Genomic DNA, 12,746 nt, shown 5'->3' on the forward strand with positions numbered 1-12,746 from the left:
GAAGTATGTTTGAGCCAATTTGGCATCACCTTTACACTTCAGTTCCCCAGAACTCTGTCAAAAGAACATTTTATTTATTTCTGTGCAGTGCTGTGCACCACAAGTTAAGAAGAATGTGAAGGTCCTTGAATATGTCCAGAGGAGGGCAACAAAGCTGGTGAAAGTGCTGAGAGATGTGTTCTGTGAGGAGCTGCTAAAGACTTTGGGCTTTTCTAGTTTGGACAAAAGGAGACTGAGTGACCTCACTGCTCTCTACAGCTTCCTGAGCATGGAAGTGGGGAGGGAGATACCCATCTTCTCCCCCTGGGATCCAGTGACAGATGAGTGGGAATTGATCTAAGCTGTGCTAGAGGAGTTTGCTAGAGAGGTGGTCAATGTCCCAAGCCTGCCAATGTTTAAGTAACATCTGGACAATGTTAATATTATTTAACTTCTGGCTGGCTCCAAAGGGATCAGGCAGTTGGACTAGGTGATCGCTGTAGGTCCATTCTAACCAAAACAGTCTGTTTTCTAGAACCACTGAATGGTTTGGATTGGAACGGACCAGTTAATAAAAAATTATTCATTTTTAAACAAGACCAGAATCTTTTCTTTACAATTTTTTTTTTTTTTTTGCAATGAAGGTAGTGAGACACCGAAACAGATTGCCCACAGAAGTTTCTCCATCTCAAGAAATGTTTGAAGTTCAGTAGGTCAGGGCTTTGGGCAAGCTAAGCTAATGAAAAAATGTCCCATCGATAACAGGAGCCTTTATAGCTATGTGCTACTCTCTTCTCCTGCTTAAGCCACAACCACCAGGGGCAGTGGTGATAGATGCATCCAGCCTACTCCAGACTTTGGGGAGGACAAAAGGCACTGTCAACAGAGACCCAGGCACCTTATTGGTATGCAAATATGACCATAAGTCAATCACTTCATAGTTTACTTCATAAATATTGCACAGCCCAGGGCCCCTTGAGCTCTCTCACACAGCAATGGGCTGCACAGCAGGACCTTCCTTTGAGCAGGGACACATCTCAGCATTACTCCTCGAGGCAGAGAAATTCCTGTCACAACAGATTATCCATAATTGATGCTAAACTTTTAAATCTTAACTAAGTGATAGAAAGGATTGATTGTGAACATACAGTCCTTTAGACATAAACTGCTGACTGAGTCTGGAATGAAGTCTGGATCTAGCCATCTGAGAAGGAGTTTAGAAAGTAAGGGGGTCCTTTCTGAACATCATGACTCAACAGGAGATCCCTCCTAACAACTGGGACCCTGTTCTCCATGCAGTAAACAATAGAATTGTGTTAAACAACTGTCACATTTATTAGTGAACTTTGTTATCTCATTGTTTTATATCAGTAAAGCATATTATTTCTTCTCTCTTAAGTGTGAAGTGCATCACTCCTATCTGCGGCAGCACTGAACTATCAATAAATCGAGAATGTTCAACTTTAATATTGTTTTTAAGAAGGCCAAGAACCTGGCAAAGAACCACAGAAAGTTTCTGAATTTTTATGACTTGTCTGTTGTATTAAAGAAGTCAACTAACTGTATAATTTCAACTGTCACTATTGAAGAATATTTTCCCCTAATTTTTATCACTTTAAAGAATACTGGTTTATTTCCTAAATGCAAACCTACACTAAAATTGTGTTTGTAACTTTAATGAAATGGGGATTTTGCTTTGCTGACCCTCTGCTGGAAATTGGTGTTAGCAAATCTTACATAGAAGAAAAATATACCTCCAAATAATTGCCAGAAACAGCATCGTGTATTGGTAAAACACCACAGAGACTTCTGCTGTTAACATCAGCACCTGCTTTCAGTAATTCTAAGATCACATCAGTAAATCCTCCATTAGAGGCTTCATGAATTGCTGTCCAACCTAATAAAAGCAAGATAACACAGTATGCATTGATTTGGAAAGATCCACAAAGATCACAAATTACTAACTCTATATTTTGCTGCATTTAAGAAAAATCTTACACAAATAATCATCAGGAAAGGCCAAGGTAAATGATTTTGTGTGTAATTCAATTTACTTCAAAGAAAAACTCATCCAATATTAAGCAGGAAAACATTGCTTTCTTTTCTACTGCAGAGAAAAGTAATAGAAGAAACAAAACATTGGAGTAGAAAAACTCTAAAAACTCAGGAGTTAATATTAATAATCTGATTTATAATACCAGTAGCATTTTATAATATCAAGTCTGCCAGACATCTAGTATAGAATAGTATCCATTTGAGACTACGAAAACAGAAACATGTTATATATTTTGGCAGGAAAACCGAAAACAATCTTGTCATCTGGTTTTTGTTCTTATTTCATAAGGAAATAAGATCTGTGTGAATGTGCTTCATACATGCATATACTGATGCACATAAGCTCCACCAAACTTTAAAGTTCACTTCTGTACACATCTCTGAAAACATGCTCTCCAGCAGAGTCAAAAGACCCTTCTGAGAAACAATCTGCATTACCTCCATACTGACATGAAAGCCATGTATTCATTCAGTGCGCTTGCACTTGTTTAATGACTTCCTTTCCTCTTCAAAATTTTAAGCCAAGAATGCATAATTTTATTAAAATGATGCAAACTATATAAATATGTCTATACTACAGATTATGAAAAATTGTAGTATAAAACAAACTCATAAGAGAGTAATTTTCAAACCTGCATAGTCCTGTTCATTGACAGAAATTCCAGATGATATTAGAGTCTTCACCAAAGACACATCTCCTCTCTTAGCAGCAATATGCAGCTGAGTTTCCCCTTTTGCATTTCTCCTAATTTTCATCTTTCTCCCAGCTCTTGTTTTGCAGGTATCATATACAATTACAGCTTCTTCCCTTGCAGATTCTAAACAGATATTGGGTGTTCATTAGAATTTTTTTTCCACAAAGAATGCTTAAGTATAAACAGAAAATTAAACTTCATAATTCCTTTGAATTACTGCAAATGTGTGTAATACTGTTTCTTTAATTATTCAGTAACATTAACTGACTATAGCAAAAAGTTAAAAGGTACTGTGGTAGGTCCTGTGTAACAGGTCAGATGACAAGACATCTTATACTTAAGAATTTCCAGTTAAAACCTAGAAGATTCAATAAAGGTATAACAAATTAGGAAGTCACAAGAAAGATAACAAGGTTGAAATTTTATACTGTATAGATATAGAGAATATGTTAGGTTTCTCTATGGACTGCTTTCAAGTTACCAGGCTGCTAAATATATAAACTACACACATAAAGATACATAAAAAACTATTTTTAAAAGTGGAGGCTTTTTATTGCACCACTCCTTATCAGTTCCTAATTCTGTATCAGGAAAAAGACAGGTGTGTGATATAGATAGATAGATAGATAGATAGATAGATAGATAGATAGATAGATATACAACTTGATGAATATATATATACATATATACAAGTTTGTTTTTACAGCTATGATGTGAAAAAGTTCTGTAGATTACAAGATTACAAGTCTTTGAGTAATGTTTAGTGGCATAGATAATCTGTCATTTAAACCTGTGCACAACTGGACCCATAATTGCAAAAAAACTCGATTTATTCCTTATTGGTTCACAAAGCAGAGAGGTTCTAATTCTGAAGCTTCAGGTAACAAATCTACTAAATTTTAAGAGAAAAAAGCAAAGTACTTATTATGTGTATAGAGTAAGGACAACCCCCTCTTCAAACTGGTACCAAAGAGGCAGGATATATAAATCTTCTAAAGCCCTATCATCCATGTTCAATTTTTTTAAACTCCTGTTCCTTTTATTACAATATCATACAACCCAGACATTTTTTAAAAGTTTACTATGTTCTTTCTCTGATTTCTTGAAAATATGAAATTTATTCAAAGAACACAGAAGCGTAAGGTTTTCAAAAAGCACTCCACAACTCTTATCCACGGGATTTTTTTTTTCCTTTTATTCCTATGAACAAATAGTTGCTGCATATTCCTTGTCTCATTAAACAAACTTTTTTCTCAAATATTTTCAGTCAGCATCATCCATTAGTATCAAACATCTTCTGTAATTGACAGCTGCCTTTCTTCAGGCACGTCCTGCCTTCTGGAAAATCGGCTTTTCCAATGTTTCATTCGAAGTAAACTACAGACCTTGTCATACAAGACTATTTGGAAGAACATGAAAGACAGACTGAAGTGATAGCAGAGACAGACATACAGTGAAGATATACCCATCTTGGTTTTAAATGAGCTTACTGTAGGTTGTTCAAACCTGTGAAAAAGCATTCAAGCAACCCTCTTTGCACTGACACTGCTTGGCCTACACTGTATTGGCAACAAGAAAAACTCAAGAGCTCCTTTTTTAAATAAAAATTTGAGATTCTAGGGTGCACAAAGACATCACATTATTAAAATACTCATCCAATCCAAGACCTACTTTACCATAAGATAATGTATTGTCTTTTGTCTAAAAGCTTCTGAACTCCCAAAGCAATCATCCACTTTCTGATTCTTCCTTTTCTTCCCTTTTGATTCATGGGAGAATGTCCTAGGGATTTTTTAGAGACGTTGAAGGAAAAAAAGGGCACACAACAGCCCATTAAGCTAATGAACCTTAGCAATACTGGCTGCAAGTGAACAGAAATAATTGCAAAGTTTTCCAGTTAAATTGTCATACACAGCAGTTTGCTTCTTGGCTGTTAGGAAACATTTGCAAAAGCATGATGGGACATTGGTTTGTGAATTGCAAAATACTGGTTCTCTGTGGAATGCATTGCCAGGTGGGTCATGAGAAGAAAAGATCCAGATCTTGGCAAATACAAAGTCCAGTCAGCACAGTACAAAGATAAAATTAAGAGATTACTGTAACTAGCTGTCAGGTTGGATTAGGCTGACATAACTCAACAACTTCAAGGACATTGTCCTTCAATACCTCCCCATGGGTCTATGAGCAATTATTTCCACAGTTTGAACCATAAGTAAAGAAGTAAGCTGTTTGTACCTTCCTTTTGTATAAGCAGAATGGAAATGTTGGGAGCCTAGTAAGTGACTGACTGTAGATGAAAGTGACACTGTGTCACTTGTGAAGAAAATATTTTTATTCAGTAATAGAATAAAATAAGGAAGACCAGTGGGACATAGAAACAATCAGATGGAATAAAAAGGCTAGTTAATGACAAAAAAGTGTAGGATAGCAAAATATCTGAAAACCCCACAAGTCAGAAAACATCATCCCATTTTTCACTTTATTTCTACAGCAATCTGAATGCCATTGTCCTGGACTCCAAATTTATTATGGCCTTCAACTGTATGAAGGGCTATACTTTCTTGCACAACCTCTGAAATTGCAAAACTCTCCTGGTATGAAGGGAATAATTAATTTTATCAAATAAAATATTACCTGAAGAATCTCTTATGAAGAAAAACGTAGCCTGGGAAAGACACATGTTTGAAACAAAGCTTTTTAAAATCATAATGGCACAAATAGGAGGCAAAAAAGGTTTTAAGAGGGGAGGGATCCTATCAGAACTACAGGTTCTAGTTTTAGCAAGTCTTGAGTAGCATGGTTCTCTGGCTCCAGAAAGAGCCAGAGAACATGACACATATACACTCATCATACACATGATGAGTGCCAGCTTTATCAAAAAATCTGTAAGTGAAAATATTTAGAGGTTAAGATGCATTGGAGCAGGGCTCTATCATGATTGTAAGGCTTCAAGATAAATGCAAATCTTAGAAATGGGATGAAAATGCTAAACAAAAAACTGCATGTGCAGGCAGAAGACAACACAACTACTGGAGGATGCTAGATCCTTATTCTCATGGAAGTATTTATACTACAGCTAACCCAAACGTACCAGTACAGAGTCTATGCTGATTTGTGCCTGATGAGGCTATATTCTATATATTATCATATTCTATAAAATATAAGTTGATCTTTGTGTGCCAAATATATGGAGAGCCCTGTTCTTTGATCTGAGACATGTAAAATAGTTAACTAAAGACCGATCAAACCTTATTTTAAACTGTTGTTTATGTAACATACTTAAGTAATGACAAGCTTGAAGTTCTCACTTACGATCCTGCATCTCCTCAACCACAATGCTGAAAGACTGATGAATGTGACATAAACAAAATGTGCATTCTGTAAAATGGAGCACAGATATTTCTGGAGCTATTTAGGTATTCACCAAAGTATTTGCTCAACATGCTGTATATTTCTTGTTAAACCTACCCTCATGCATTTCAAAAAGCATTCCTAATGTACATTTGGAAAAAAAAAACTCCACTGGTTTATAAAGTATTAATTTTTCACCTGACTTCTTAGATGTTTGCTGTTCTGATGCTTGACTCAATTGTGATTGATTAGATGGAAGCTTCTTATTGCTGCTACTGGAATATGAGTCTGTGTTTGCTTTTTGCCTTGTCTCCTGAGGATTTGCACATGCTGGTTCTGACTCCTTGGTCTGTAAGGTAGTCTATCAAAACAAAGGCAAAGAGAGTTTTAAACTCAGGGCTGATCCATTAGTTTTATTTCCATTAACATCAGATTACACTTAGTTTGTCAAGTTTTGCAAAAAATCATTCTGAAGGTGTTCTCATATTGGTATATAGACTCCTGTCACTCAAACTACTACTGTTACTCTGCATGAGACTCTGTTGATCCTTGTCACATCCTGTTGTAACTTTATAACAGATACATTGTGAGAGGAAGTCAAAGCAAATCACTATTGACTGAGAATCAAGTGCTCTTAAATAGACAGTTGTGAGAAATGGATTTGTAAAGGATTCTCAAAACCTGACTGAAAGCTCACACAGTCTTGTACATCTGTATGCAAACTCTGAGATAAGGTGTGCTGACTTAGAAAGGCCATGGAATAGAGATGACATTGTTGAGAGAGAGATTGAAATAGAAACAAGTTTCAAATTATGGCCTTGCAAAAAGACCAGATATTTTGGAGAATTAGAACTGTGAAAGATAAATTGTAGCAAGAACAGGTGAGGCAAAATAATAAGTGATTTGTGTTAGAAGTATTAGCAGCATTGTGTGGCAAAAGCTAATATGCTGAAAAGCATTTATAAGGTATTGTAACCAGGAAATAGGTTAGCTTCTGACAGAATGGCATAGTCTTACATCTCTTGTGTCACCCTTCTGTGAGACTGATAATGGAATTAAATCTTTCAAAACTCCTCTCAGTTGCCCCATCCCTGTAGAGCTGGGATTTTCCAACAAACAATCTGAGAATGTTATGCACACACTCTGTCTCCAGAAACCATGGATGTGAGATAACACAAATTGGTGATCTCCATTTTACAAAGAAGTTGCTGATCTTCTACTAGTGCTGCCCTTTTATTCTGCAAATGAATTTTCACTTTACCATTGCTGAATTACATTCCTGTTGCAATACCACCTGACAGCTCAGTTTCCCTACAACATTAAGTGGGATGCGACAATTATGAACAGATACAGCAATAGTCTGGCCCATTTCATTAGGTCCATCATGAGGAAAATATACTTTCTGTAAAGCTCCTTGGATTGTAAGGGGATCTATACTTGAGGTCCATATGACATGAGATATTATTTCTGAATAGTCATTGTAGCCTCTACGGTAAGAATAGCCTTTTTTATCTTTTTGTTTTATTTTATAATTTCTTTGCCTTCAGAGGAAGGTTCCTAACAGCTTTATTACTGTGTTTTTCACCAAATTTGTTTTTCTGCTTTGTTCATGTTTAGCAAAATTTCCTTTGATGCTCCAGTATTATCATGTTGAAGTATACTTGGATTTGATTCTATCTCTAAAACAGGCCATATAATTGACTTCATTTTCTGATAAATTACTTTATTATACACTAAAAGAAAACTGTGCTGCTATTAAATTAACTGATTTCCTCCGTGCCACTTTTCTGAAGTACCAAGAAATTGAGGAACTAAGAAACATGTGTATAATAATGTAAAAATTCTTGGGCAAAGTACAACAATAAATATTACTAAAGTGCTTTAAACTCGTATTTGTTTTTGAAAATTGAATGAGTTTGAATTAATGATCTGCCTTTAAAACTGCCTTGCTTCTGTGGTCATAAACCAGAGCTCTAGTTTCACATTTCTGATAAGCCTGTCTGTAATTATTCCAAGAAATTATAAAGAAGGGTAAATAACACATCAAAACGTCACAGAATTAACTCATTATAATCTCAAAACACAGCTGGTCCAAAGACCAGTGACTGCCTAACATTATCCTTCTGATAACTTTATATCTGGAGACAGAACCAGAACATACACTGCAATATCTGACACAACTACTGAAATTATGAGTTACAAATCTACAGTAATAGGTAATAGGTTTACATAATTAAATGTTTACAGCACCATTTTTATCAATAATTTAATGTTTTAAAGCATAATCTAAGACTATAAACCATGGATGCTGCTACACAGTAACATTTCAAAGGATGCATAGACTGCACAACTGTGAGTAACATGGACAGTTACCATCACCACATAAAACTTCAAAAGCTCCAAAAGATGTATCTATGCGCACAACATTCTAAATTTCAGATATTATGTTATCATTGTTGAAAGGAAGAAAACAGAGAGAGAAAATGCGGCTCTTAATGCTAAAAGCTGTTGCACTATTATACAAACACCGACACAAATGACTGATCAAAGTGTCTTGTCTTCACCTGAGGTACCAGCTCCCTCATCCTGCTGAGACCTCACACCATCATTGTGCAACCCCTACACAAGACAGTGTCTTCCCAACCCTCTCCTCTCAAGGCCCAGCACAAGTTAGAGGCAAGACATAATTATCCTATTGCTACAAGCCAGGCAAAAAATGGCAGTTTCAGTAAGGTTTCTGCAAGTACAAACAGGCACCGATGTACCATGCTTCCTGTAATTAGCTCTGCAGCACTTGTAAAAACAGCAAGAACCACCATCCATGAGACACCTGCCTCTGTTTTGCATCCTCATGAGGCTGTACCTTATCCCAAGTACTACTAAGGATGAGCCTAACATTGACTATCACTCTCAGTCCCTGCTGGACATATCTAGTACATTGTGTGCTAGAATTGAAACATACTTCAGAGACAGTCATCTGCTTTAGTTTACTGAAGACTGTCAGCAAACTCTTAACAATTTATGATCAAATCAGATTTCTTTGTAAAGATGTACCTGGTGCTGGTTTGTATCTTCTACACACTGAGTATTTAACGTGTTCTTTGAATTGTCTCCACCTGAAATGAAAATGAAAGACAGAAAGAAACCAGAATTGAAGATATCATAATTTACTTTACATATATATCATATTATGTCTACAATATTGCACATAACATTACTTACAATTTTTAGCTTTCAAGAAAAATTATCAAGCCCATAAGGGTTTTATTGGACTCTAAAACATATCAAGATGTAAAATAGATATCAAATTTTGGAGTCTAATCTTTGTTGCAAATAGCATCTTGTTCAAACCATGTTTCAAATTTTCTTGATGGTTAGTGTCCTGAGCAATTCTTTTTGAAACTTAGCATAAACCCAGCTCCTCTCTGTGGAGCACGCTCTTCAAGTATGCTTCAAGAGACCCAAAGAATCTCAGAGCAGCAGGCTGAGAGCCCTCACTAGCACTCCATCTAGCTAATCTTCATGTCACCTTTTGAGGTTTATCAATGACCCCTGCTAACTCATGAGCAAAGACCCTCTTCCTTCTCTGAGAAAGGTGAATGCCATCTGACACCAGAAGGCGTGGGGATATCCAGACCATCCCTTTACTGAAAAACCCAGAATTGTGGCAGTGACATTAGCTACAGAGTCATGCAATAACAGACTGGGTTTGTCTGCTCCTTCCAATGTACCTGCTCACAGCTGGCAGAAGAGAGGAAAAAATTACCAGTCTGAAGTCTGTTGATTATCCCTGGATTACATGTTACAGCTTTATTGCCACCCATGTGGGAAAGCAGTAATGGATAATAGTCTGAGGGACTAGGACTCCTTCTGACTTACACATATTACAGCCCACATTGGCCCATGGGTGTCCATGGTCTTAATCCTAGCTGTAATCAAGGTTTACCTTGTACCTGCTTCTGATCTAACAGCCTCCTCCAAACTTTCTTCACAACTTCACAAGTTCCCAAGAATGTACATGACTCAACTATCTCCTTAGCCAATTGCTAGCTCTAATCCAACTTTTTCCTTACGAACTCACTAGCTGTTACCTACAGCAATATTTTCCTGTACACAGCCAGAAGAGCAGTTAAGGCTTGGCAACCCCTAAGTTCTAGATCTAATCGTAGTTTCCCATTTTTTCTCTTATGGATCCTTCAAAACTCAGACTTTGTGCCGCTTTAAAACCAAATTTTATCTCTACCTCTAAACCATATCTCCTCCATCAGCAAGCCAAGCAATGCTGCATCTTCCATTTAGATAGATAACTATTGTGTTCCACATCCTTATTTCAAATTTAAAGGTCATTCCAGCCCAAGAAAGAAATGGACATTTACACTTTGTCAATGTACAGCAACTGCAGAGGGTAAGGAGTGCTCACTGGTAACTCAAGGCATCAGACAACGACGGCCATAGAGGTACTAGCAGTAATTAAGGAAATGTAATTCAACAGATGTTCTAAATTTCTCCATTGAGTGGTGATGTCAAGAGTAATTCTTTCCTACCTGCTACTGAATATCTTCTGGATTTTGCCACATAACTTTTAATAAGTTTTATCATAGATGGGTCAGAAGCTTCTTCTAATGCACACCTTCCCATCTGATTTTTTAGTAAGGGATCAGCTCCATACCAAAGTAATAAGTTCGCCATCTAGAAAAATAAGTTTTTCAGATAATTTCTTTTCTCATAGTATTTTTCAGAATCCTTATACAGGCTTCTGTCTCTTGTACTTGACAACATCAGCAACTAAAATCAAATCTCTCTTTATTTTAGTTCATACACACCAAGCATTCCCCTAGATGCATCATTATCCTATAGTCCAATTATTTTTATTAATTGTTCCAGTTATTAACCTGATACCATTAAAACAAGGTCTCTCAAAATACAGGGTAGGATTCATCCTCCCATAGCTCTTAATTGGCAGAAAAAAACCAGGTGATTTTAGGGTTCAAGTCAGCTTATCCATCTAGGATATCTATTTTAGGAGAAAATAAATTGTGCTCTAGATGTGTCTATTGTGATTCCTGTGACTGCAAGGGAAGTTTTGACAGCTATTTCTGATGTACAACATATATCTGCTCAAACGAAACACATTCAGATGGTCTTGCTAACATTACGATTTTTGTACAAATATAAAGCCTGAATCTATTGTTACTCAAGAAATTACCTCTTTAGCAAAATCTTCCATCAACCTTTGCAAAGTACTTTTTTAAGACATGGGAAATTTACAGTCTGATTATTTAATTTCTGTGCGTAACTCTGCAATCTTATTCCATTAGTGTGATTTTTCTTTTACCTCTGCATTTATTTCTTCAGCATCGGTTATCATTTCAGACTGAACTTGATTCACAGCCTTCACCTGAATTGTTCAATTCCCTCATTACTTCTAATCAGATTGCTAATGAGAAACGTGCTAATGAAGTTTTCCCAACTTATACATTCGCCTAACAGCAGTAAAATAAAAAGGGTTCAGCTAGCAGCAAAAGCCTTTTTTGATTTCACAAGTTGTCCAAAGTCTTTAGATTTTTTTAACTAATAACACTGAGAACACCTGTTCCATAACAGGATCATTGAGAACATCACCACATGTATGCTCCCCACTTTAACTAGACCACTAGAAAATCTTTCCTATGCTTACCATTTTTTTTCTGAAATAAATTGATTTTGCATATCACAAGTACAGAAAATTATAAAGTAGTCAAAAGTTGTGTTTCCAATCCACAGTAATAACTTCGCACAGAGAAGGTAGCTTTGAAAAACACAGTTAGAAATACCATGTTACAGAAAGTCATATTACTGAATCACTATCACTATTTTGTTGCTAGTCAAAAAACCAACAAAATAGAATGCAACAGACCACTACAGTAAGACAATTTTACTGCTACTGAGTAAACAGAGCAATAAGTAAATACAGCACCACCATGTAGTACCATTCTCTGTGGATATACCAGCTTGCATAACTTTAACTCAGCTCTGTGCTGAATGATCTTGTGTGCCTCAAGCGACACAGTTGACATCAGTGTTCTTCCAATATCACTCAAGTTGCTGGCCCCTAAGTATTACCTGCAGAGATGCAGAGTCCTTCATCCACAACCATGGGTATCTTAGGTAGAGTCACAAAACTCAGAAATATTTTGTGAACCTGGAACAGTCTGCGATGCACAAGCTGCAATTTATTCTTGGGGCTCTCAAGTCTCAGAAAAAATTATTGGGGCTCTCAAAGTCTCAGAAAAAATTATTAGCCAGAAGTCCACCTTTTCTCTTTGCTTCAGAGAGACTTTTCCAGGGGAAAACAAATCATCTCCGTTGTGAAAAAGACCAAATGTTCAGGAACAAAACTTATTAGCCACCCCCCAAAAAAAACCTTTAATATCTCAGGAATCAGTAAGAATTAGGCAGCATATATGCAGACCTTTATGCAATTTTTTCTTTTATATATGCAGTTTTTTAGGAAAAAACTGCCAACAAATAAAAGGGACACACAGAACGCCTACGCAAATTTGGGCCACCCTAGGAACATGCACAGACAGGTGGAGGTGACCACTACCAGACTGAAAGAGGACCTGCAATTCTGACATAGGCTTATGAAACCATTGCATTTGGCAAGAAATTTTACCATTAAATCAA

At 36.5% G+C, this 12,746-nt stretch overlaps 1 protein-coding gene across 6 annotated transcripts in view; it reads right to left on the minus strand.

Moving 5' to 3' along the window:
- ANKRD31 (ankyrin repeat domain 31) overlaps positions 1–12,746 on the minus strand; it is a 64,493-nt gene that overhangs the window by 27,719 nt on the left and 24,028 nt on the right. For all 6 annotated transcript variants that reach the window (XR_008428511.1, XM_053931685.1, XM_053931684.1 and 3 more), the window contains 5 exons: positions 10,625–10,769; positions 9,135–9,196; positions 6,279–6,441; positions 2,667–2,852; positions 1,734–1,876 (listed from right to left, as the gene is read on the minus strand). Coding sequence is in view for 5 of the 6 variants with exons in the window: in XM_053931685.1 (XP_053787660.1) it covers positions 1,734–1,876; positions 2,667–2,852; positions 6,279–6,441; positions 9,135–9,196; positions 10,625–10,769 (699 nt within the window). In the remaining variant the exon portion in view is untranslated. The remainder of the gene's footprint in view (positions 1–1,733; positions 1,877–2,666; positions 2,853–6,278; positions 6,442–9,134; positions 9,197–10,624; positions 10,770–12,746) is intronic.

The sequence above is a fragment of the Vidua chalybeata genome, chromosome Z, assembly GCF_026979565.1.
Source record: "Vidua chalybeata isolate OUT-0048 chromosome Z, bVidCha1 merged haplotype, whole genome shotgun sequence".
Lineage (NCBI taxonomy): Eukaryota > Metazoa > Chordata > Aves > Passeriformes > Viduidae > Vidua > Vidua chalybeata.